Source organism: Euprymna scolopes, chromosome 37 (assembly GCF_053919585.1).
Source record: "Euprymna scolopes isolate OS-2025 chromosome 37, ASM5391958v1, whole genome shotgun sequence".
NCBI lineage: Eukaryota > Metazoa > Mollusca > Cephalopoda > Sepiida > Sepiolidae > Euprymna > Euprymna scolopes.
The window spans coordinates 10,692,506-10,720,292 of NC_136518.1; the positions used below are offsets into that span (position 1 = coordinate 10,692,506).

Below are 27,787 nucleotides of genomic sequence, written 5' to 3' on the forward strand. Positions count from 1 at the left end.
TTCAATAAAAGACAAATAAGATGCAAACGTATTGTTTCTTTCGTGTTTGATGAAAATCAAGTTTTGGTTTTAGTATTTTAATAAATTAAATGCCCTTCTTGAATATTTATTTCCTATTTCGAAATACTTACGAAAGTAAGGTTCAGAATCGTCTGCTTCAAAAAAGACAAAATGGCGTCTTTACGAATTTTGAGAAATTCCACTTTAAGGGTTTCTCATTTTCTCCGCTTAAATGGCGTTGTTGCAATTCCACAAGGTAAAATTATAGTTTGTCGTGTGTCTTTTATGTTAAAGCTACCAAATATTTGCCATAAGTCATACCTATAGATTTTTTTTTTTATATCTTTATCAAAACACGTGTTTTGGTTCTTCACGGTGGAAGCGGGTATTATCTTTTTTATTTTATTATTTATTGATGATTTGGCGTTGAGGAGAAAATAAACGACTTTCGTTAAAAGTCGCACTTTTTAAAAAAATATATTATGAACTGCCCCCCCCCCCATAATATGTTTATGAACTGTTTCTTTTTTAAATAAAAGAACCGTTCATAAATCTTTTTAAACAAAATCTCGTTAGAAAAAAAAAAAAAAAAAATACTCATGCAGTCATGCCATGCACTTATTGATCCGTGCTGAAATAATAACCTTATTTAAAAAGCCATTCTTTACATGGGGAGGGTGTTTTGTACCTATTCTCTGCTTTAACCTGACAATTGAATAAAAAAACATATCATAAAACTTTAATTAAACTTGGAAATACGATTTTAAAAATAGCGCGGACCAGTAAGTGCATCAGCACCAAAAAAAGAAACGGTTCATAAATATTTTGGTATTTCTGCATTTATGAACTCACGATTTCTACGAAGTTACTCGGGTATGACCGGCAGATAACGGGAAGAACCGGAAACGGTCGACAAGTAGTTTTCTGATATTATTATGGTTATCTTTCAGATGCAAGGTTCCTTGTTTACTTGCGATTGTAACGATGTAAGATTCCGTTGTACGGAAGACCAAATCGGCCATAATTTAAATATTTAAATTTATTTACTGAATTTAAATATTTAAATTGATATACTGTTTAAATGATAATATACGTCTACGATGTTTTTGTTGGCGCTTTTCTTCGTATTTTTTAATAACATTTTTTTGCACCATTTACAAGTTTTTTTTTTTTTACAAATACTTTTTTTAATACTGTAATAGTAAAATTATTTTAGTAAAATTCTATATTGGATACGTTTTTTTTATGAAGTTTAAGTAAAAAAAGTTCACTTTTTTTATTATTAAAAATACATTTCATGAAAACACTCATTATAAAATGTTCACGTTGTTTAAGTAAAAGTTCTCAATTTTAATCTAATAGTTTTATAATTTTGTTATTTTGTTACAAATTTCTAATAAAGATTATTTTAATTTTAACGGTAATTTGGTTTTCATTATAAACTCCGTCGTGTTAAAGGCTTGAAAATCACTTTAAATCAATTTTAATATTAAAAAAAAAAAGAGAAATCAACAGGAAAAAAATCTCGTGTGAAAACATTACGAGATACTTTTTCCGTATAATTAATAAATGTATCTTTATTTTACTATTACAGTATTAAAAAAATTATTTGTAAAAAGAACTTGTAAATGGTGCAAAAAAATGTTATTAAAAATACGAAGAAAAGCGCCAATAAAAACATCATAGACATTTTGGCCGATTTGGTCTTCCGTACAACGGAATCTTACATCGTTAAAACCGCAAGTAAACAATGAACCTTGCATCTGAAAGATAACCATTATTATTATTTTCCAATGTATTACTTTATGAATTTCAGTGGTCATCGCCATTCTTAATATGGGGAGTGGGGGACTGGGGGAGTTGTAACAATGTGTGTGCTTTGTAATAAGACTCGCGCGGCCATTTCCGGTTATTCCCGTCATCTTCCGAGTAACTTCGTGGAAATCGCAGATTCATAAATGCAGGCGTTTCGATATTTTTTTTTTTTTTTTTTTTATAACAATTAAATTTTTATGTTTTGATCAAAAAAAAAAAAAACACAGTTCATAAACATAATTTTTATTATAAAGGTTATGATTTTGTTATAAAAGTTCAAATAAAGACTGTTTGAATAAAACGTCTTTTTTTTTTTTAATTTAAAAAAAAAAAAAAAGAAGCAACATAATATACAGTGTTGGTCATCCGTACCTTAAAATTTGTCTGACGTCACTTTGTTTTAAAATTTGTTTTTTATTCAATTTTCACCCCAAACAAGGCACAGTGCCACTTTGAAGTAGGGGGCTACTATCGGGGACATAAGTTGCAGGGTTATTATGAAAGGAGATGAGTAGCAAGATGTCTGTTCACATTAGACCTGAACTTCTGCATGTCAGTACAGTTGGGAAAGCAGAATCCCGGAAGCGAGTTCCAAAGTCTAGCAGTTCTGGGGAAGAAACTATTGGAGTAGAAGGCTTTCTTACACCTAGGGATATCTACTGTAAAGGGGTGGGATTTAGCTGTTTGTCGGGGGTATTCACGTCGAGGGGGTACAAGTCCTTGTAGTTCATCAGAACATTCTCCATTAAAGTACTTGGAGAACAGGCAGAGGGATGCAACATTTCATCAATGGGACAGAGGCTGAAGCTTAGATGACAGTTCAGGACCTATTAGGTTGGCGACTCTCTTTTGAACCCTGTCAAGGCGGGATAGACAAATGTGACAACAGTACTCCATACATGGGCGAATGGTGGCCTTATAGAGGTACAGGATACTTTCAGGCGTAAGTAGCTTTCTAGCATGGTAGAGAGAGCCTACCTTCTTGGCAATGCTCTCAATTGAAGGTCATCCTCTAGTGTTTTTGCCATTTCTTTAGATATGTGTTCATTTGTTTTCCCCTCGTACCTGTTATAGAGAGTGGTATCGTCAGCAAATATACCCATCTCAGAAACAATTTTATCAGGGAGGTCATTTATGAATATCAAGAATACTAAAGGTCCAAGGACAGACGCATTTATATCATATTGTTTAGATGTACGACCATCGAGGACAACCTGGATTTTTCTCTTACTTAAAGATTTAATTACATTATGTATTCTTCCAGTGATACCATATGATCTAATTTTCCTTCGAAGACCATCGTGCTATACCCTGTCAAAAGCCTTAGATTAGACACCGCCAAAAATGGCCGAAAAATCAAGTTGTTGTTGTTTTTTAAAACGAAATTACATTTATTAAAATCCATTATTTCTGAGTAACTTTTTTTTTCCAGAAAGATAAAACCCTGAATTTTATCATATAGAAAGCAGAATAATGTAAAAAAATTTTCTACTAAATTTAATTAAATTTTAAATGTAAAATTTTCCCCAAAAGTTAACAATTGGCGTTTTTTGTTTTGCACAAAAAACGTATATAAATAGTTAAAAAAAAAAAGGTTTTTGAAAGAATTAATTTGTTTATTTCTTGTCTAACTAAGATTTAGGGTGATTTTCTATGAGAATATGCAAAAATATTATAAGTAATAGAAAAATCAAAGTTGTCCTCGACGGTCGTACATCCAAACAATACGACATAAATGCGGGAGTACCTCAGGGGTCTATCCTTGGACCTCTATTATTCCTGATATTCATAAACGACCTCCCTGATAAAATTGTTTCGGAGATGGGTATATTTGCCGATGACACCACTCTCTATAACAGATATGAGGGGAAAACAAATGAACACATATCCAAGGAAATGCCAGAAACGCTAGAGGATGACCTCCAATCCGTAGTGGAATGGGGACAAAAATGGTTGGTCACATTCAATGCTGCTAAGACTAAGCTTGTTTCCTTCAATAACTACAAGAAACCTTCTCTGCCACCAATAGCAATGGCCAAGAATACATTACCTGAAAGTACTTCTTTTAAACTCCTCGGCCTAACGTTTACAGGGAATATGAACTGGAATAGATACATTGAGAGCATTGCCAAGGCTGCTGCAAGGAAGATTGGCTCCCTCTACCGTGCTAGAAAACTACTTATGCCTGACAGTATCCTATACCTCTATAAGGCAACCATTCACCCATGTATGGAGTACTGTTGTCACATCTGGGCTGGTGCATCTGCTTCTTGTCTCTCGCTCCTGGACAGGGTTCAAAAGAGAGTCGCCAACCTGATAGGTCCTGAACTGTCATCTAGGCTTCAGCCTCTGTCCCATCGACGAGATGTTGCATCCCTCTGCCTGTTCTACAAATACTTCAATGGTGAATGCTCTGACGAACTGCAAACACTTGTACCTCCCCGACGTAACTACCCCCGACAAACCCGACAAGCTACTAAGTCTCATCCCTTTACAGTAGAGATCCCTAGGTGCAAGAAAGCCTTTTACTCCAATAGTTTCTTCCCCAGAACTGCGGGTCTTTGGAACTCCCTTCCGGGATTCTGCTTTCCCAACTGCAATGATATGCAGAAGTTCAAGTGTAATGTTAACAAACATCTTTCTACTCATCTCCCTTCATAATGACCCCGCAAATTAAGTCCCAGATAGTAGCCCCCTGCTTCAAAGTGGCACTGTGCCTTGTTTGGGGTGAAAATTGAATAAAAAAAAAAAAAAAAGTACCTGGATTTCAAATAATTCCACTTATTCATATAGGCAACCAGTTACTTCGAGTCGATTTGATTACTGTTTACATTTGTGCTTGATAAAAAGCAAACTACGGAAGACCAAAAAGCCAAAAAAAAACTTATTTTTCAGTGACGAAAATTTCAATGTATTATTAACGCTGAGGCTGGCCAGTACCAGATGGGTGACCATTTGTATGAGTTTGGTTTTTAATGTGTATGTATGTGGGGGCCAGGCTCTCAAAAATGGGGAGGGGGGCAATTTAAAGCAGAATAAAAAAAATTATTTTAGCGCGTTTGGTCCACCGTAGTCGAAAGGCGACAAACGTTTCCAAACTTGATCGAAAAAATAATGATATTTTTAACACAAAGGGCACAATAGTTATCGATTTTTTTTTTTTTTTTGTATCGATTCTTCAAAGCATGCCCTGTTTAATAATGGTCATGCATTATTCGGCTCGCTAAAAAGAAATTGTTAATTTATTTATCAAAGATTTTAAAATGGCTTTTTTCGTATAAATATTAAAAAAAATTTTTTGTTTTGCTTAACTTAAATTATTTTACTTAACATATTCACCGAATTTCACACTTCAAAACTCAAAAGCCAGGATAATTAAACACAATCGAAGTTTTGATATTCAGACATCAAAATAAGGCTAGTTGTATATATATATGTATATGATAGTTTTATGCAATGAGGTATTTTAGAATTACTGATTCTTCATCCATGTGATTTTTAGGCACAATAAATTGTTTTTTGTTAAAAATCTTTGTAAAAAAACAAACAAGTTTTTTTTACTCATTTATTTTTCAAACTTAAGGAGAATATTAAAAAAACTTAAGGAGAATATTAAAAAAACTTAAGGAGAATATTAAAAAAAATGTGACAAATATAAAAAGAAATATTCCTTTGAGCTAAAAGAGAAAAACAATATATTTTTAAAAATCGTAAATGTCTTTTTTTTATAGTAAATGTTTACCAATAAAAAACACAATGAAAAACAAATATATCAACAAATTATCTAATTCCACCATTAGTCTGAAAAACAAATTTGTTGATTTTTTTTTTTTTAATAAAAATTTTTAACGGAAAAAAAAAAAAATGGAGCCAATTTGTCTTAATTAAAATGTGTTACTTCTTGTTCTTGACGAAAGAATCTCGGGTTGTTCGAATGACATTCTTAAACTATTTTAAAGCAATTTTTACCAAATTTATTATAACAAAATCTACATTTTCCAAAATTTATTTATTTTTTTACCTAGTCACAGCAAATGCTGTTGGTTGCCGTGGTTACAAAAGATGGATGCGGCCATATTTGATGGAATTATACCACAGAAGATTGCAAGCAGGTCCGGAAAAAGAACGGCATCGTTCAGAATGGAGCAATTGGTAAGATTTTTTTTTCTGTTCAATCTCAGGAGGCCAATCCAACTAGGCATTACCTCCTCTTTTGAGGGCGGAGAGTTTATGGCCTGTCACCAAAATCACTTTTACGGATGAATGTTGTATATGGAAGGGAACAGATCCCGGTAATTAGATAAACAAAATTAATAGAATTGAAAATACTATTTATTAAAGGAAAAGGCTAGAATCGAACCCAGTAATCAAAAGTTTAAAAAATAAAAAACATATTGCAATTTCGATACGATGATAGAAATGTAGAGCATTGTCCATTGTGTGAGAAATAATTATACAACTAATTGAGTCAAAGCAAGTAGAATCGAACAATGTAAATTAAGGAATTTTTATCATGTTTTCAAAAACGTGTTGGAGACATATGTAATATGTAGAATCCACGTGAGGAGACATTTCCATGTCTGAGCACGTTCTGACGTCACAAAGAAAGATAGATAACAATATATTCAGTTAAGTTAGTCTGAGAGGAGAGTCAGAAGAGTTTGGAGTTGCAGAGAATTGGGAGAGTTGAGTTAGCCGAAGCACCTTTCGGAAGCAAACCATAAAGGGAGACAAGACAATGTAATTCTGCAAGGCATTGAATACCTGAGCATCATCTCATCCGGCTGGAATAAATATCTTCATGTTATAAGTAAGCCTTTGTCTTCGTTTGTCATCCACCGAAAGGTAATGTGTTTTTGTCTATTGTCTTTGTTAATGAACATTATCTGGAACACCCTTCCAAAGTGTTAACTGTCTGCCCCCATCATCAATAATGAATTCCCTTCTTATCACATTTATATATGTTATATTTCCGTTATATGTTGCTCCTGATATTATATCCCACTACACAATATGACGACAAGTATGACTATTCTCATTAGCAATATTTACATGAAACAGTTTTAACAATAGCCAACAAAATAAAATACAAAACAAATATGCAACAAATAAATGTTACCAAAGGCAAGATAATTTACTCTTCTACCTATCTGGTTACATATTTTTTGTGCTTTAACTGATTTTAAAACATTTTCTTTTTCTTAGTTTAATACAAAACTATTGTTAATATTAAATTAGGACAAAAAAAAATGGTGGACATTAGATGGTCGCATGAAGTCTTGATAATCGATCAAAAATTCTGGTTATAAAAATATATAGTTCGATTGAACAGTATATTTTCACAATAATTCCACCATACTGGTTTGGTGATGTGGCTTTATTGAATAAAACTCAACATTTTTAGACAATATATGAAAAAAATGCAGGTAGTGAGGATTGATAATAATTGGATTTGTTTTATGTTTCTGAATTTTTGAGATGAGGATTAGTTATTCGTATTATTTGGATTCGTTGGACTACTGTTCTCATCTTGAGTGTGATTTTCACAATGTTTTGGTTGATGTATCTTGTCGAACTGAAGAATTTGGACGGAATTTCAAACGGATCCTTTTATACGTACTATAACTATTCGCAAGGACTCGTGTTGCAGTGGTTAGAGTACTTGGAAAAATCAATTGTAAAAATAATATTCTCCTGAATTTGGATTGTGGCGATCTCACGCATATCCGGCAAAATTATTACAATGTCAACAATATGAAGGAACTATTTAAAAAAATAAACTCCAACAAAATAACATTTCTGAAAAAAGTAAATCTATATAAAAGAATATCACCTAATGATACAAAAAGTCTGATTTGACTCAATGATTAAATTAAAATATCTATTTAAAAAAAAAAAAAAATTGGAATTCGGCATTAAAAAACAAAAAATAAAAAAGGTTGAGATGCCGTAAAACCAAACCAAATAATAAATCAACATGTCGTCTAATCGAATATGCTCTCATTTCCCAATCTACTAATATAATTAAGCTAATCATTAACAAAAACAGTTTAGATACAGGATAAACCTAAATACTCCATTCTTAATTTCTTTTATATATATATACTAGCGGGGGTACCCAGCGTTGCCCGAGTGTTTGGATGTGTAAAAGAAAAAAAAAAGTTCTGGTAGGTAAATAGGCTTGAACCTGAAGCCTGATAACTTACCGCCAAGCTACGCGGGCAGAGAATTGAGCATGGGTGAAATTAAACGATTAAGAAGTTAAGTGACAGGTGTGTGAATTTAATGAGGTCAAACATCATGCCATTGGGGAATGAAATCCCGCACTTAACTTTGGCTGCAAGCCAGTTTCTGCGTATGTTGTTTGTTTCCCCGCCAAGATGTTGGGGAAAGCCAGCTCTCCATAAAAAGGGGAGTGTCCAAATGAATAGCAATTGTCTGATATAAGGGGTTTTTCTCGCATTGATCAAACTTCGTTGCTTTCTGGACGTCCCGAGCACGAGTGCCAGGGAGGCTCATTTTGCTACGGGTTCAGTTTCGCTTATATACTGAAAAGCCAAATAAACAAACACGCGGAGACTAAAAAATACTGCGAAATAGCATGTAAAAGTCGCCCAAGTAAAAGATACTCACCACCCCCTTTCGTAAATCGTAGATATTATAATCTAAGTAAGCATAAAAGGTTCTAAGAAAGAGTAACCGTCCCGAGCCCCCCCCCCTTTGACGGACATGCACAAAAAATGCACACACACACTCTAACACAGATTTATATATAAAGATATATATTTCTTTTTTTTTTTTTTACACCCATCATAAACTATATATATATGTATATAAATGTTTAATTTACATAAAGACTCTCCCTATTAGTATATATACCCCTAAATAGTCGACTCTCTCATCATTGACTATTCCTCTTGAGAAAGCCCACATAAGACAGGTGAAACACTGAGCTTCTAGGTCTCTCTGCCTTCATTTCAATGTTATATCATGGGATTTTATTCATTTTTAATAATCATATATATAATAATGGTGTTCTAATCCAAGATGACAACAATAGTTCATGTCAACTCTAATCATAGTCACACAGTTAATAATCCACAAGAACAAGCAAGGGAGATCACTCTAAGTATGAAGAACACAACTCTTTCTCTTAATACAAAGGGAGACAATTTAACAGTCCACATAATCCAAATAATGAATCCTCATCTAAAAAGATTTGTCTCAGATTTTATTGAAAACTTGATATTATTAAATAATGATTGTCTTGTGTTGAAATTTAACTTGCCTGAAATTAGATTTTTTCTTTTTGTTTTTTTTTTTTTTTAAATTTTGTTTTTATTTTCATCTTTCAGGAATTATGATGCTGAAGTTTACGCATTTGGTCAGCGTCTGGGAGAGAACTTCAACGATGATACGTTACGAACGATTTTCATAAATCCGTAAGTCCCACTAATAATGTCTTGATGTATGGTCATTTATTATTTCAGGGATATCGCAAATTTGTTCACGTCTAAAAGTTTTAATGAATCCTCATCTTCTGTATATTAATACGAAAGCGTGTGTGTTATTTTCTGTGTCACACTTACATTCGGGTCGTTTAATTGTTATGCACTTCTATTTCTTGTTATAAATAATTTTATCAAGAATTCTTCTTAAGTTTTGGTTTCGGTTTCAATTATAACTGATGGCACTCCAGTAATCTAGTTTTTTTTTATAAATAATTTTATCAATAATTCTTCATAAGTTTTGTTTTCGATTATGGCTGAAGGAACTCGAATTATATATATATATTTTTTTTTTTCATAAGATTTTATTTTGGTTTCGATTCAAGCTAATGCACCCAAGTCATATGGATATATTTTTTTTATTTTTGAAATCGCAACTTTATAATATATAAAAATCGATAAAACATTAACTCTATAATAATATATACAAAATCTGCAAGAATTAAAATATCATATTTAAGCATACTTTATGACCGGGCTTTGCCAGGCGTCCCTGCTAGCTTAGATAAATACTTTTGCAGTTTTAACAAAAGAGCTACAATAATATCAGAGCGTCTCCATTTACGCTGAACATCTACCGAATGCCAACATCAATATGTTACATATTAATGAGTCCCCTGTGTAAATATTTATTTATATCAACTTAAAAATGTTAACTTGCAACCGTTATCATAAAAATTTAGTTGACATGTAAAAACATCAGGTGATTATCTTAGTAGCGTATACTGATGACGTCATTTAGAGAAGAAGATAGTCTTTTTGAGATACGTGTAAATTAGAGAAAAGAGTTAATATGGGTCGTCAGAGAGAGAGAGAGAGAGAGGCGGTCGATAGATTGTGATGGCTCCAAGCAAAGGACGTCAGAAATTGCAACAGTCAGAACGTAAACCAGACTTGGAGGGAAAAAAACAATCTGGAATAAAAAGTTGCTGAAAATAAAACCAGAGGCTCTGTCGTTCTTGAGAATTTTCATTGCGGCTTTTCCGTCTAGACAAGACCAAAGGTGAACCAGATATGTTTCCTAATTGGATGTTGATTTGTCCTTTGGGTTTTAAAGGTATTTATATATGTTATTGTTCCGTCACAAACTGTATTTAAATGTACATACACACACAACAAACTTTAGATATAGACGGTCACACGTATATACACATGCACACCATCACAGCACTAGACGGTCATAGATACGCGTATCTATTATATATATATAAAAGTGTGTGTGTGTACATTTTCCAACGCAATAACTCTGTCAATTTTCAGTTTTACAGACTCGAAATTTGATATACAGGGTACTGAGATTTGGGAAAGTCTATGTAATCGGTTTTCGGCCAGAAATCTGGCTGTTAAGGGGTCAAAGTTCAACGATTTGACCTTTGAGAACTCTACCAAACTCCTCCGAAAATTTTGGGTCTAAACATTTGAAATTTTAGATATAGGTTCCTTGGACATGGATCTAACTTAATAATAACTTAATTGGAGCCCAAAACAATAAATGTTATGGGGTCATAATAGGGGTCAAAGTTAAAAAAATTTACCGCTTTTTGTTTCTTTTTCTTTTTTTTTTTTTTTTTTTTTTTTTTTTTTTGCTCAACTTACACCTCCAAACACCTGAGCAACGCCGGGCTTAAATGCTAGTATATATATATATATATATATATATATATATATATATATATATATATATATATATATATATATACTCATAAAAATATACAACCCCATTATATTACAATCCGACAAGCAGTAAACTCCTACCCCTTCATTTCATTTAATGATTTATCTGTTTACAAATTTTACTGTATGTTTTGCCAATTAAGATTAAACTATCAGTAATTTTGGTAAAAAAAAGTTTTTTATATTTCAAGTTCTTTATATCTTCAAATATTTATTCATTGTGTTTGGTTGTTTTGTAAAGAGAAAAAGGAAAACGAGGGGTCTTTTGTTTTTGGTTTTATAGAACATAATTAATTTTGTCCAAAGGAAAATAAAATAAAATGGAAAAAAAACATCAATGTTAGGTGCATTTTGTCTCTGGAAGCCAATATCTTCAGACAACTTGATTTGATGACACCAGCCAGCTTTTTCTGGTATTACTAGTTCTCTGGATGCCATTATTCATATATTTTAAGTATTTCTAATTTTTTCATGTGTATAACTATCATTAAATAAAACAATTTGTATTATTCAAACCACTGTTCTAATTTCACAATGTTTCCGTTGATGCAACCTGTAACCTTCTTCAAGTGTATCTCTTTGAACTCTGAGATCTTTGTCAAACTCAGGAACATTTGTACCAGAGCCAGGTATGCCCTAAAATGGAGTACTGTTGCCACATCTAAGCAGGAGCTACTTGGCGCGCCCTATCCAGCCTTGATAGAGTTCAAAACCAGCTTTGAAACCTAGTTGGTGGTGCTACTTTCTCTTTCCTACAATCTCTTTCCCACAGAAGAGACGTTGCAAGCCTGTCTCTGCTCTATTGTTATTTTTATGGCAAATGCTCGTCTGAGCTTCAATCTATGCTCCCTCTTTGCCAAACTTTCACAAAAAACACTCGACTATCAACAATTTCTCCCATTCTCTATATGTGCCTAAATCTAAACACAGATTCTATGGGCAAAGTTTCTTTCTTAGAACTGCTCTCTTGTGAAACACTGTTCGACTGGCCTGTTTCCCAGTAGATTACAAAATGGTAGCCTTCAAATTCATTGTAAACAAGTTCTTGTTGAGCCGTCCCCTTAAATGATCCAAATCTTTCCAAACTACACCATTAACGAGTACTAAACTACCATCTTACATTCATTAACCCTTATCCTCGAGTGGCTTTCAGACCTTGATAAGTGGTGACTCCCAAGTAAAAAAAAAAAAATTTTTTTTAAATTAGTACTCTATCTGTTAGATCACTGGTTCTTGTGAACTGATGATGTAACATAAAATAATCAACAGGGGTACTCAGCATTGCCCGGGTGAGGTGTGTGTGTGTGTGTGGGGGGGTAGGTCAAAATAAAATGGAAAATAAAAAATAAGTGAACGTAATAACCCGGTTCTCCAACTTCCAACGTAGACCCCTACTACCATGTCTCCTTCTCCAACATCAGAGGTCTATGTTCTAACCTTCCAGAGGTTGAAACCCAATTACAGGAGACTAAACGAGGCCCTTTTTTTTTTTTTAAGCAAAACTGGCATTGGACAGGCTATTTCCCTAGAAGAGTTCGCAATTAAAGGATACTCTAACTTAACACTACTATCTATGGTAGCACATCTAAGACAGTAAATGACCAAGTTCTCTCCGATTCTCTCTCCTCTGATCTTGAGCACGTGGTACAATGGGGAAAGGAGTGGCTGGTTACTTTTAATGCATCTAAAACCAAGCTTCTCTCTTTACATCATCAACATTCTGATCCACATCTGGCATCAATTGAAATGAATGGCTCTCGTCTTGAGGAGGCCTCAAGTTTTGACAAGCTTCTGGGCTTGACCCTTACTCCTGATCTTAAATGGAACACGTACATAAAATCTGCTGCCAAGGCTGCTGGAAAAATGGTGGGATCTTTCTATCGATCTAGTAGATATCTCACTGCTGATGCAATTCTCTATCTATATAAGAGCCAGGTACGTCCAAGGATAGAATACTGTTGCCACATCTGGGCAGGAGCTGCTAGAAAGGACTTGTCCTGCCTTGATAGAGTTCAAAATAGACTTCGTAGCCTCGTAGATGTCCTTTTCTCTTCCCTGCAACTTCTATCCCACAGAAGAGATGTTGTGAGTTTGTCTCTGATGTATCGTTATTTTCATGGAAAGTGTTCGACTGAGCTTCAGTCTATGATCCCCTTTGCCAAACTTTCACAAGAAACACTCGTCTAGCTGAAAACACTATCAATAACTCCCCCCACTCTTTTCTTTATCTGTGCCTAAACATAAACGTAGATTCCATGAATAAAGCTTCTTTCTTAGAACTGCACACCTGTGGAATTGTCTTCCGTTTTCCTGCTTTCCGGCTGACTACAATATGGTTATCTTCAAGTCTAACGTAAACAAGTTCTTGATGAGCCGTTTCATATAAGTTAACAAATTTACTGAATTTCCATTACTAATGATTACTATATTGTCCAATTTCTACTGCACACCCTTTAACCCTTATCCTCGAGTGGCCTCTTGGCCTTGATAATGTGATTCCTGTGTAAAAAAAAAAAAAACCTGCTTAAATATTTAAAAAACAAAAAACAACGAAAACAGCAAAATAAGTAAACGATGTTAAAACTTAAAAAAAACAAAAAAAAACAGCAAACGTGATATAAAAAAAAACAAAAAAAACAGCAAACGTGATATAAAAAAACCCCCAAAAAACAGCAAACGTGATATAAAAAAAACCCCAAAAAACAGCAAACATGATATAAAAAAAAAACAAAAAACAGCAAACATTATATAAAAAAACCCAAAAAAACAGCAAATGTGATATAAAAAACAAAAAAAACGAACGTGATATAAAAAACCCCCCCAAAAAAACCAATGTGATGCAAAACGAACAAAAAAGAAAGCAAACGTGATATAAAAAACAAAAAAAAAAAACAAACGTGATATAAAAAACAAAAACAAAAAACAAACGTGATATAAAAAAACCAAAAAACAAACAAACGTGATATAAAAAAACCAAAAAACAAACAAACGTGATATAAAAAAACCAAAAAACAAACAAACGTGATATAAAAAACCAAAAAACAAACAAACGTGATATAAAAAAACCAAAAAACAAACGTGATATAAAAACCAAAAAACAAACAAACGTGATATAAAAAAAAAACAAACAAACGTGATATAAAAAACAAAAAAAGACAAAAAACAAACGTGATATAAAAACAAAAAAAAACAAAAAACAAACAAACATAATATAAAAAAACAAAAAAAACAAAAAACAAACGTGATATAAAAAACAAAAAAAAACAAAAAACAAACAAACGTGATATAAAAAAACAAAAAAAAAAACAAGCATGATGCAAAACAAACAATGTTAAACTTAAAAAACGTGATAAAAAAAACCCCGAAAAAATGGCGAAACAAAAAACAAACCGTTCGAACTTGCAACCTTAAGATAATGAGGCCGATCCTTTATCCACTGAGCTAAGAGCTTGTCAATGAAATTGGGTCGGTTTTTATAAACTTTAAACTAATTCAAGAAAGAAACGTGGTTTGCATATTTAGCTATCTTGTCATGAAGGAACAATTTTTTGCTACCCCTCCCTGTAGAAAAAGGAATGTTTTTAGTCAATTTTTCCATGATACCCATCTGGTGAAAATCCATCGTCTCTGTTGAAAGTTTTTGCGAGACATACAAACACACACACACACACACACACACACATGCACACTAACACTAACACACATTTTGCCTTTTAAATATATAGATAAGCAAAATTTAGTTCTCAACGACACTGTTCTGGAGGTTGAAGATTTATGTGGCCAGTAGTATGAATACAATTGCAAATTACTCAAGACTACCATGTCATGGCTGGCAGAATGAAAGCATGCTACCCCTGTGAAGTAAATAAAGACTTCTGTTCAAAATTCCACACAGATTTCAGAGTTTGACAACATCTTGAAGAAGTTCGGAGGTTACATCAGCCGAAACATTGTGAGAATAAAACTCCAGATGAGAACCATAGTCCGAATAATTCAAATATTATAAAGACTTGAAATGGTTCTCAAATGCAACAAAATAAAAAAGTTATCAAATTTGGGTACTGATGAATATTACAAACTGGATTTCTCATAAATGTCGGGAAACTTACACACCGCTAGAATATATCGAGCACTGGTCAAGTTGCTGATCAGCCAATCAGCAAACGGTAACAGATGTGGTCAACCAATATGAAGCGAAGTAGACGACTTTTGATAAATTGGAAGAAAAAAGGTTCTTTTATAACTTTTGAGTACACGACAATAAATTTAACCAGCCTAGATGATAAATTATCCCTAATCCCAAAACAAAACCCTAAATCTTAACCTAAACCCCGTAATGTACTTGCAATAACCCTTATCCCTGAGTGGCTTCCGGGCCTTGATAAATGGTGATCACTGTGTAAAAAAAAAAAAAAAAAAAAAAAAAAAATTAAACCAGCCTAGATGATAAATTATCCCTAATCCCAAAACAAAACCCTAAATCTTAACCCAAACCCCTAAACCCCGTAATGTACTTGCAATAACCCTTATCCCTGAGTGGCTTCCGGGCCTTGATAAATGGTGATCACTGTAAAAAAAAAAAAAAATTAAACCAGCCTAGATGGTAAATTACCCCTAATCCCAAAACAAAACCCTAAATCTTAACCCAAACCCCTAAACAAATGTACCTTAGTTTTTAATCGCATAAAACAAATGTTCCTACCTATGCACGCAAAAAATAAAGCAATATCTATTTATTAAACTTATGGTTGTTGTTAAATTTAATTTATTAGTGTTCCATTTTTTATTTCTTCATTTTTTTTTTTTTTTTTGGTTCCCTGACAAAATGAGAATGAACCTGTAAATTCACTCTTGTCCGTTTGTCTGTCCGCACTTTTCTCAATAACTACACCTTGGAATTTTTTGAAATCTTGCACAAACATTAAACATGATATGAGTAAAAAAGTAACAGAACGGATTTGTATTTAGATTTAGACACAGATGAAGAGTAGGGGAAATTGTTGATAGTGGTTGTAGCTAGTCGAGTGTTTTTTTTTTGTGAAAGTCTGGTAACGGGGGACTATAGATTAGAGCTCGGATGAACATTTGCCTTGCTCACTTGCAATCCATTTCATCTTCGTTTATATCCATATCATTTTTATATGTACTGGGTTTATAATACGTTTTTTTTTTTTATTGTAGATCTTATATTGAGAAAGAAGAAGTAAGGCGTAAAGAACTCGGCGTTGGCGATGACATAATTCCTCTTAACCTTCAAGACAACGAGCAATTAGCACATGAAGGTAAGTCGGTCCGTTTAAAAATTTGTACAATGTTCAATTTTAAACTAAAAACTAAATGTTACAATGGTTTTCATATTCCTAATTGGAAGGTTCTATTTAAGAACAGGGCTGATAAGAACTGACCAATAAGATAGAACCATGCTCTGCTACAAACCAATCAGAAACTGGAATTACTCCACAAAATATATCAGATATTTTAGAATTCCGGTACATGACTGTTCGTCTTTACATGGGAAGGAACTCTGCTCTCTGTCTGCAAGCTTTTACAATTCAAGACTTCTTTGGATTGGCTAGCTACTGGAAACTCTTCGTCTTCAAATGCTTACAATTCAAAGCTTCTCTGGATTGGCTACCCACGTACAAATTTTTCAATGTTGATCCCTTAGCAGCCCCTTTTTTTGGATGAAAACCAATTAAAAAGTTTTCCACGTGTCTGAATACCCTATATACCAAATTTCAAGTCTGTAGATCAAAAATTCATCAAGTATATAGGCTGAGAATTGTCCTCACACACATACACACACATTCTCACTTTTCTAGATATATATATATATATATATATATATATATATATATATATATATATATATATATATATAGGTAATATGTATTTGTAAAAAAAAATAAAAAACAATCAGATAGAACCACACTCTTTGTCTTTGTCTGCAAGCTTTTACAATTCAAAACTGGAATGATGCTGCTAATTTGTTTGGAACAACTTTTTTCTTCTAAAACTAACAACTTGCAATTCAAAACTAAATAAAAAATCTTGATCTTGATTTCAAATCCTATTTAGGTGCAAAATGTGTAAAGACTAAAATATTAAATTTCCATGTAAAGTTAAAAATTCAGTTGTGTAATTTCCCAAGTAGTGACATCACAGGGACAGGATACTACTAGTTTGATGTGGTAAATGAGCATGTTAAGTTTTGAGACATTGTGTTGAACAAAGATGGTGGCGTAGTTCAGATCAGTAACCAAGATGGCAGCGTAGTTCAGATCAGTAACCAAGATGGAGGCGAAGAATTAAATGCGGTCCGTGACGTAGCAAATGGCGAACTGATTGAATCCAAAATTCGACGATTGTTTATAATAATTTTGCGACGTTTTGATTGGTTGTTTAGCACAGCCGTTGGTTATAAAAATGATTGGCGAATCCATTCCTCCCATACCCCCCATCACAAGTCAAAAACATTTTACAGAGCAGGAAAGACTTTCTCTGTTTCACAAAGTCAATCACATGAGGATTTGGTAAATTTGATACAAATGTGTAAACGGTTCGATTTAATTTTAAGTTAAAAACATACTTGTACTCCTTGTACGCTAGCAGTCACCTTAGCGGTGAGTACAACTCTATTTCATTGTTTTTATTAACATTTATTATTAAATATAAAGTTCTGTGTCATTACTGTTGTATTTATCTTTCTTTAGTGATTGTTGAGTGTAATTTGAGCATAATTTGAGCTTGCTTTGGAACGGATTAATTCTGTTTCTTTTAATTCAAGTGAGAATAATTATTTTGAGTTACGATTTTTTCGATTGTACGTGCTTATCTCCCTTTTATTAAGAGTTCCAAATAATAGTGTCGACTCGTGTCTGGAATTAAATAGAATGAAAACATCAAAGATAAATAACTGGGACTATGCAAGGGAACCATTTTGAACTCCTAAAACGTATGAATGTGTGTGTGTGTGTGTGTGTTTTTACATTTGAGAAAAAATATTTAATGTGTTTTTCCAATAATCATGAAATAACAGCTCTATAATTAAATATTTATTATTATTAAAATTGGAATCGGTAATTGTGTTGGAATCATCCCATCACTATTATATACTCAATGAATTTTTGATCTACAGACTTGAAATTTGGTATATAGGGTATTCAGACAAATGAAAAACTTTTAAATCGTTTTCATCTGGAAAAAAGAGCTGCTAAGGAGTCAAAATTAAAAAAAATTAGTACTTTGGAGAGGGGCTCATCGGATTTTTATCTGTTTGTCAACTGTTTCACAAGGTTTGAAAACACTTTTTAAAGATTGTGGCAAGCTGGTCTAATGGTTATCATACTTGACTCACTTTATTTAGGTTTTGATTTTGATCTCAGCTCGAGTATTTTTTTTTTACTTACAAGAAGTGAACTGTTTAGAAAAAAACATAATACTCGCATGCACATATCTCAGTTTGTGCATTAATTAAAATATAATATTTATGCATATTTTACGACCGGGCAATGCTGAGCAGCCTGCTAATAAATCTAGGAAAAATTAACTAAGGTTCAGATTTTTATGAAATTTTCAAATATTTTATTTTACAAAATTCGAAACAAAATATATTCTAATTGATCGAAATTTTAATTTATTATGTAAAGGAGAGTTGTGTGTGTGTGTGTCTGCTAAAAGATTTTTGTCATCTGCATCTAACCTGGTTGAAACCGGTGCCATCTAAAAGGCCAATACCCTGGATGCATAATATGTAAAAATTAGAAAAAAAAAAGATTCATTCTGTGGCGATCAATTGGACAACTATTTGGAAGAGGGGTGGGATCCTTTTATGTGTTGCCTTTTTCGCAAGTCACGCCCATGTATTAAACTAAAACTATGTTTGAAACGCTTATTTTACAACGTCATGACGTCATAAGCACTCCTGGCCGTGTGGCAAAAGCGTTCGTCTGTAAGTTTTTGTCTTCTTTCCCTCTCTCCCTTTTCACGTTTGAGCCCGTGTGATACAACGCCATCATGCACTCCCCGCTGCCAACACATCGCAACCCCGTCGTTGTGCGTCCCATGGATTTGATGTTCTCTTTCAGTTCTCTTTTCTTGGCCATGATCATTGTGGTTTTCACATTAGCGAGTGTTAGGGGAGGCGCGTGCAGGTTAACAAGCGTAAAACAAAATACATCAAAATGAGAAAAAAAACAACTTCATCGTTTAACAATTATTAAAGTCAGCTGGATTTGGTGTGTGACACAATCTACTCTATCTGTCGAGGCTAACTTTCTGTTCGCTGTCAATTCATCATTTCAGTTCAATCTCTCTCATGAGCATATGATCTGCTTCCCCATGCGTCCAACGCTAGGCTCAGACAAACCCTTATCAATGACACTGGCGTTTATATAAAGATTTTGAGAGTCAAGTATCAAAATGTTATTTATGCAATATGGCTGTGATCTTTGAATCGCATGAACAATTCTGACATACGACTCGCACAAATTGACTTTTGATTATCGCTGTGTAAACATTTTTACTGTGTGAAAGGAATCTATTTTTAGAACTAACGTTAATTTTAAACTTCAAAATTACAAGAAACCTTCTCTACCCATAATAGCAATGGCCAAAGACTCTTTATCTGAAAGTACATCTTTTAAACTCCTCGGCCTAACGTTCACAGGAAACATGAGTTGGAACAATTACATTGAGAATATTGCCAGAACCGCTGCGAAGAAGGTAGGTTCTCTCTACCGTGCTAGAAAACTACTAACGCCCGAAAGTATCCTGTACCTTTACAAGGCCACCATTCGCCCATGTATGGAGTATTGTTGTCATATTTGGGCTGGTGCATCTGCTACTAGTCTCTCGCTTCTAGACAAGGTTGAAAAGAGAGTCGCCAACCTGATAGGTCCCGAACTGTCACCAAAGCTTCAGCCTCTGCCCTATCGACGAAATGTTGCATCCCTCTGCCTGTTCTACAAGTACTTTAACGGTGAATTCTCTGACGAACTGCAAGCACTTGTACCCCTTCAACGTAAATACCCCCAACAAACCCGACAAGCAGCTAAATCCCACCCCTTCACAGTAGAGATCCCTAGATTTAAGAAAGCTTTCTACTCCAGTAGTTTCTTCTCTAAAGCTGCTAAACTTTGGAATTCCCTTCTGGGTCCCTGCTTCCCCAACTGTACTGACATGCAGAAGTTCAAGTGTAACGTGAACCGACACCTTGCTGCCCAACTCCCTACATAGTACTCCTGTAGCTTAGGTCCCTGATAGTAGTCCCCTACATCAAAGTAGTAACGTGGCTTGTTTGGGGTGAAAATGTAATTTAAAAAAAAAAAAAAAAAAAATTAAAACTTTCTGTATTTTGTCGTTTGATAAACATTCACCCCATGCTTTTTCTCCTCTGACCCATTTATAGTATCACACTCGGACACCGTGGCTCATTTCTTTTTTCGGTTGCACAGACACTCACTGCTATTTTGATTAAAAGATAAGTTATGATTTATGTTTTTTTTTTTTTTGAAGGAAGGGAGGGAGGGAGGGAGGGAGGGCTCCAGCACATAGGCAACAAAAAGTGCTCAATTTTCGGAGAATAGCTTCTTCTCTTTGTATCCTTTCTGCCAAAATATCTGGTGGGGAGGTTGTCACATACTTCTTTTTTTTACATTTTCGTGTTTTTATCCGTTTTTAAGTATCTTTTATTTTTGAAATTGTTGTGAGGGTATCGATGTGGCTCATAATCGAGTTGACATATGATCATGAAAAACTGCTCAGTAGCCTTAGTATAACAGGTGTGTCCAAACAGGACTTCATGTGTTCCCGGGCAACACCAGATATCCATGCTATATATAAATATATATATATATAAAGGGCAAAATGTGTTTGTTTGTATGTCTTGCAGAAACTTTCGACAGATGCGTTGGAAAGTTATGAAACCGATATCGTTTTAAATCTCAATCCTTCGGACGACAAATATCGAAAAATTGGCCGAAAACATTCCTTCCTTCAACCTCAATTTTTTGCAGTTTTGTACAAGGAGGATGTTGCTTTTTTTCGACGACATTTTAGTAAGTCATCGTCACTGTTGGATTGACTATGCTTAATTCCAATGCTCTCAACTCTTAATTCCTTCACCCTCAACTGGGCAGTTTTCTACAAGGAGGGGGGGGTCATGTTTTTTTGTTTTTTTTGCGTCACCATTTTTGCAAGTCATTGTATCAGTTGGATGTACTTTGCTTAATTTGAATGCTTTCGACTTCCGGTCGCGTCATGCAGCGTCAGTAAGATGTCAGATTTTCTTTCACTTTCTTTTCCACTTATGCGCCACGGGTTTGAGCCTGCCTACTAACACTTTTTTTTTTTTTTTAAACAACTCTCTCCGCTCAGACTGCCTACTGTTGTTTTGATCCCCCCCCCACTCGCTACTACCACTTTTTTGGGGGGTGGGGGGTTCCTTACTACACCACCTCGACACACCGGGCAACACCGGGTACCCCCACTGGTCTATTATATAAAGGAGTGATGTCTGTGTGTGTGTGTGTGTGTTTGTATGTCTTGTTAAAATTTTTGAAATCCAAATCAGATAAGAATGATTCTGATACTACCTTAAAGGACAGGGTCTCAAATCCTTAACATATGAAATTTAGAACAAAATATTAATTTTTTTTCTACCTTAATGACCGCAGAATCTGACGGCGGGCGTGGGGATACCTAAAATTGTCTCTTTCTAAACGATTTCAATGTATGCATGAACCGCTTCACCTCTCGGATACGTTAGGTACATAAATTTGTAACGTCACGGTATCACTGTTGCTCTAGCCGAATGAGATAGAGGGTTCTCTCGGAACTATTAGTTTTTTTGTGTTCGCACTCACGTTACGGTGGATGTTTCTACTTTTATTTTTAACATTTTTGAAAGCGTTTATTTCAGTAAGCTTTTGCATTTAAACAGAGTTAAAAAAAAAAAAAATTTTTATTTTCTGATATCATTTTGTGAAAAGTGGATTTGTGACGCTGAAAACGTACACACATTTTTTTTTTTTTTTTTACTTATGCCCTTATGAATCTTGTGTGGTTTACAAAGCGCTGAACATAACTTTTTTTTTTATGAAGCATAAAACTTGATTTTAATTTAAAAATACTATTTAAGAATTAGCACGCTACAAAGAAATAATTGATATCATTTTTAATGGTTTTATGAATATTTGTTGAAATGTGAATTTAGAACGCTGAATACGCACACAATTTTTTTTTTTTTTTTTTTTTTTTTTTTTTTTTTTTTTTTTAGATGTGTTCATACGCAACTACATTTCTTTCCTTTGTCTTATATGGCCCGGGCAACATTGGGTACCCCTGCAAGTATTTTATAAAGCTGAATATTAATTTTTTTTTTATGTTTCATGAATCAGTACTTTTATCACTTGCTGTGAATTCATGAATAAAAAAATGGAAATTATTCATCCATCCAAACAAAGATTTTACTCATTAGAAACTATCCTTGGTGTATGATTACTGGGACTATGACACAGAATATTCTTATCATTGTTTTGAATCTCGAATATATATCCGACACAGTTAATCAACCGAGAACCACATCACTCTATGCATATAAGATATCAACGAATACACACTCAAAAGTCAAAACAATGAAAAGAATATGTTGTCGTCTTAGCCCTAATTTCAATGTTATGTCCTTTACTGCCAAATTGTACTTTCAACTAGCCTTTCGAAAAAAAAAAGTTTTCTTACTCTTATGGCTTGTCAGCCGAACTCGTCTTCAAAGTCCATGTCTATGCCTCGTTCAACAAGTGAATGAGGCGTTTATGTTTGTGTGTCAGTTTCACGCTAACTTTCATCACGTGCATAGAAAAAACTCTGTCAGTAAAGGATTAAGAGTTTATTGGTTAAATATTTACAGACACACAAACACCTGCATACATACATCTACTGCGTTATTTATATAGAGATTTGTGTATAAGGATTATTCGCACTATTGTTCCCATCTTATTTACACAACGTTTCGGCCGATGTATCCCCCAACCTTCTTCAGATGTATCTTGTCAAACTCTGTAATCTTTCTTTCAAACTTGGGAATCTGTGCAAGGTTTCTAAAGGAACTTTTTTATTTGGAAATCTTTTTGTTGAAATCTGCACAAAATTTTGAATGGAACCCTTTATTTAATCCACGGGGATAGCATGCTCTTGGTGTAGAAGTCTTAGGTAATTTACAATTGTATCCTGAGAATCGAACATCAACCTCTAGAAGAGAATAGCAAATATTTCTGGTAAAAGAAACGCATCAAAATTCAATTAAAAATTTTTTTTTTTTTTTTTGTCAATTTCATAAGTTTGATATAAATTTCATTAAACCCCATTTTTTTTTTTTTTTTTTTTTCTCCCTGTTTTTTATCTTCAGGTAAAAAGATAGCCAGTCGATATGTGAAGGCCTTTCTACGATTCTCCTTTCCTTATGTTTTTGAAGAGGGAATAAGGTAGGTAATAAATAAAAAGCATGAATAAAGTTGTGCAACAAAAAATCATGCGTCTGTTCACGTGTTGCGTGTTTTTGAATGTGTAGAGTTTTATGACCTCCAATTGTGGGTACTAATGTATGCTATGACTTATAATGTACACCTGGATGGAAAAAATATGCTTTGCCTGTGTTTACACCTGTATAAAATCATAGAATTACATCAATAATTTGATTATGTAGAATTCGTCACTTCTGATGGCCTAATAATAAATCATCATTTCTAAAGTAAAAAAAAAAACATTGTTGATTCTAAAGAGTTGAAGGGTTTTTTTTTTCTGGATTCATTTCAAACGGTCGTATTGTCTCACTTGCTGTTTACTTTCCAATATATTGCTAATGTTTTTTTTTTACTTTTAAATAGGACTAGCAAGGGTATCTGGCGTTGCGCGGGTGTTTGTAAGTGTAAAAGAAAAAAAAAGAAGTTTTGCTAGGCAGATAGGCTCGAACCCGAATCCTTGAGGTGAAAGTGAAAAAAAAAGAAGCCCAACATCTTACAATGACACTAAAAAGGCAGAGATGTGAGGATGGTTGAAATTAAACGATTAAAAACTCAAGTGACAGGTACGTCAATTTAATGAGGTCAAACATCACGCCATAGAGAAATGAAATCCCGCACTTAACTTTGGCTGTGAGGCAGTTTTTTGGGTTTTGTTTCGTTTCCCCTAGTTGTTGGGGAAAAACGAGCTCCTCATAAAAAATGGGAGTGTCCAAATGAATGGCAATTGTCTGATATGACGGTTTTCACTGCATTGATCAAAGCTGATTTGCTTTCTGGACGTCCCTGGCAGGGAAGTCAAGGCATTGCCTTCGCTCGATCAGTTTCGCTTTGTTTGACTTTTTAGTATAAATAAACGCGTGACAGAACGGAATGGCGCAAATTTTATAAAAGTCGATCAAAATAAATCTAGACATGACATCCCTTCGCAAATCGTAGATATTATGATCTAGGAGGTATATAAAAACAGTTCTAATAAATAGTACCCCCCCCTTCCCGGAGAACCCAAGCGAAAAAAGCATTTACCGGACATACAAAAATGTGCATATCGCTTTTGCTTTTTATATATATAGACTAGCAGGGCTACCCGGCGTTGCTCGGGACCGTATAAACAATGAAAAAACAAAAGCAGATATTGAACATATGTTTTATTCTTAGGGAAGAGGAATCTTTCATCTCAAGTTTTAGCGTTACAAACAAACATTTGTCTTTTATATATATAGATAATGACAGGTTTTTTGGGGGCCCCCCTCGAAGATAACTGATCAGTTGACAAACTTCTAGTGGTCCGTTTAACGTGAAATTTCGATATTTGTCATCCGGGTGATGGGGCTTCGATATGATACCAAATTTGTCAACTCTGGTTGTGTCTGTCAAAAGTTTTAGCGTTACAAACAAACATACATACATACACACAGACGTTTGAGATTTATATATATAGAAGAAGAAGAAGATAATTAAGGACTAAACTTTTGTAAATTTAACAAAAAAATGTGGGTCCTTCTCCAGAATTCCCCTACATTAAAAAACAAAAATAAAGAAAAATGTGTATGATGTACGCACCCGTGACTGCGTATGTGCGAGCAAAAAATATCTTTCTTTCTTTCATACTCTTTTTCTTTCTTTCTTTCATACTTTTTTTCTTTTTTTTCTTTCTTTCATACTCTTTTTCTTTCTTTTTTTCCACGTTTTCTTTAGCACGAACCAAATGACATTTCAGGTGTCACTGGTGACCTTAGCTACAGCGTTTGACATACGTCAACACTTAACCTCTTGATTTCAACCCGCCAGCAAAATCACAATTTCCAATATGCCGGCGTAACCCAGGATAGATCATATATCACAAATGCATTGCAGCCGAATGAAATTGCTTGGAAGGGGACTAAAATTTCATGCGTGTGCTATCGATAAAAGTGCTCACACGAAAAGTCTGGAACCGTATTGAAAGCACCTCGTACATCAATACAGATTTTTCTTTATTTTTTTCTTTTCATTGGAAAAATCCTTAACAAGTACCTAACTTTTCTTACAATGAAGTTCAATGAGTGTCATTTAAACGTTATGACCTCAATCCTCTATCTCAGAAACATGTTACAGCTAATTTGATGTCAAAATCTTGCAATCATTGCTTTTTTTTTTATTATCTAAAAGGGCATGGCAAGGTTACCTCCCTTGACATATGTTTATTTTGAAAAATTTCAAAGCATAAAATCGAGGGATTTCAGAATACTTTTAAATACTGTATTCTATTTTTTTAAAATATTTTTTCTGATAAAAAGGAATTTAACAAAATTTAAATATATTAAATGTGATATTAATAATGCATTCATTTTTTTTTCTTTTTCCCTTTATTAAGCCATAGTCATAAAACTGTCAAAAATAGACAGAGGCTACTCAGCTAATTAGAGAATGCATAAAACGTAGAAACATCACAATAGTCAATACAGATTTCCGAAATGTGACAATGATACATGTTCATTCACACAATTCTGAGGCAGCACGTTCAGGATTGCAGAACAAAATGTGAAAGGAGATTGCTGGTACATCTCTGAGCAAACACCAAGATATTCGCAAAGAAATTGTCTTTTATATAATGGCACCAGAGAAATTCCTGTAAGTTTTTTGGGTTATTCCGTTGCATTTGATTTTGCAAAAGCTCTAGTTTCTTTCCACGTGGTTTGTGTGAATTATGTTGTCGGGAACCACAAACCTAAGTAGTCAAAAATATTTTTGTTAATTTCTGACTTAAAAAGGAAACAAAAGACATCATCAAGTAGTCTGTTTCTCAAAAAAGAAAAAAGAAAATGGAAGGATTTGGATTATTTAGTTATCTTCACAATGTATTGGCCGATGTAATCTCGGACCTTCTTCATGTTAAACTTTGGAATATTTTTCTCTTTGATACACTTTTCTTTTTAAATTTTTTTACATAGGAGTCACCATTTATCAAGGCCCAGAGGCCACTCCAGGATAAAGGTTAATGAGTGTGCAGTAGTTAATGGGGCAATATCGTAGTAATCATTAATAGCAGAAATTTGGTAAATTTAGGGGACGGCTCATCAAGAATTTGTTTATGTTGGACTTGAAGACAACCAAATAATAGTCGGCTGAAAGCAGGCAGACAGAAGAGAGTTCACCAGGCGTGCAGTTCTAAGAAAGAAGCTTTGTTCATGGAATCTACGTTTAGGCTTAGGAACAGATAAAGAGTGGGGAATATTATTGACAGTGGTTTCAGCTAGACGAGTGTTTTTCGTGGAAATTTGGCAAGAGGGGACCATAGATTGGAGCTCAGACGAGCACTTGCCATGAAAATAACGATAAAGCAGAGACAGGCTCACAACGTCTTTTCTGTGGAGAAGAGGTTGCAGGGAAGAGAAAAGGGCATCCCCACTAGGCTTCGAAGTCTATTTTGAACTTTGTCAAGGCAGGATAAAGTTTTTCTAGCAGCTCCTATCTAGGATGTCTTCAGATGTTTCAACAACACATATAAATCTAAAATATATTTTGGCTATAGTCCGCGAACATACATCCAGTGTAGCGCTACTGGAACTGGTGACAAGGCAAATCAGTTCCTCTGCTTACTTTTTTCTTACATGCCTATATCTTCCCTGTGTATGTACTTTTTTTTACATTTTTTCTGATTATTCTTTTTTATTTAATAATTCTTGAAAAGCTTTTTTGGCCTTATTTTAATTAAGAATTATTGGAATTAGCTTTATTTTTAAACAATTATTGAAAACACTTTTTGCTCTCTTTTTTATATATATATTTTTTTTTAAAGAATTATCGAAAACTAAAATCTTTTAAAACTATTTTGGGAATATTATGTATTGGATACGTTTTTTTTTATGTTTGATTGAAATTTTTTAATGTTTGATTGAAATTTTGTTTTTTTGATTTCAATAATTTTGTTTTTATACTTTCAGAAACATATATTTATATAAATTCAAATAAAAACTTTTATTTTTTTTAATTAAAAAATAACATTTTTATAATTTCATATTTCTTATGAAATTTCAAATGAAATAAAAACTTTGAATTTTTAAAAAAAATTTCACTTAATTTCATCAAGTAGTTTTTTTGTTTATTTTACAGCAAAAAAAAAACAATTTGTTATGATACCGAGCAAAAGGTTTGATTTTTAGGAAGAAAAGCTAAAATTAAAGATGGGAAGGGAGTGTCGGCACTTTACATTGAGTTATCTCCCCTGGCATGTTGTTCAGCTCCAGCAAATTCCATAATGGCTGACTTCAACGCGCTCTCATAAGAACA

General features: G+C 33.7%; 1 protein-coding gene across 1 annotated transcript in view; it reads left to right on the forward strand.

Annotated features, from left to right (window-relative positions):
- Positions 1–110: 110 nt before the first annotated feature.
- LOC145261081 (large ribosomal subunit protein mL44-like) overlaps positions 111–27,787 on the forward strand; it is a 125,672-nt gene continuing 97,995 nt past the window's right edge. Inside the window, exons 1-5 of the mRNA XM_080119261.1 lie at positions 111–256; positions 5,841–5,967; positions 9,171–9,257; positions 16,179–16,279; positions 23,404–23,479. Coding sequence (XP_079975387.1) covers positions 172–256; positions 5,841–5,967; positions 9,171–9,257; positions 16,179–16,279; positions 23,404–23,479 — 476 coding nt within the window. The 5' untranslated portion in view covers positions 111–171. The remainder of the gene's footprint in view (positions 257–5,840; positions 5,968–9,170; positions 9,258–16,178; positions 16,280–23,403; positions 23,480–27,787) is intronic.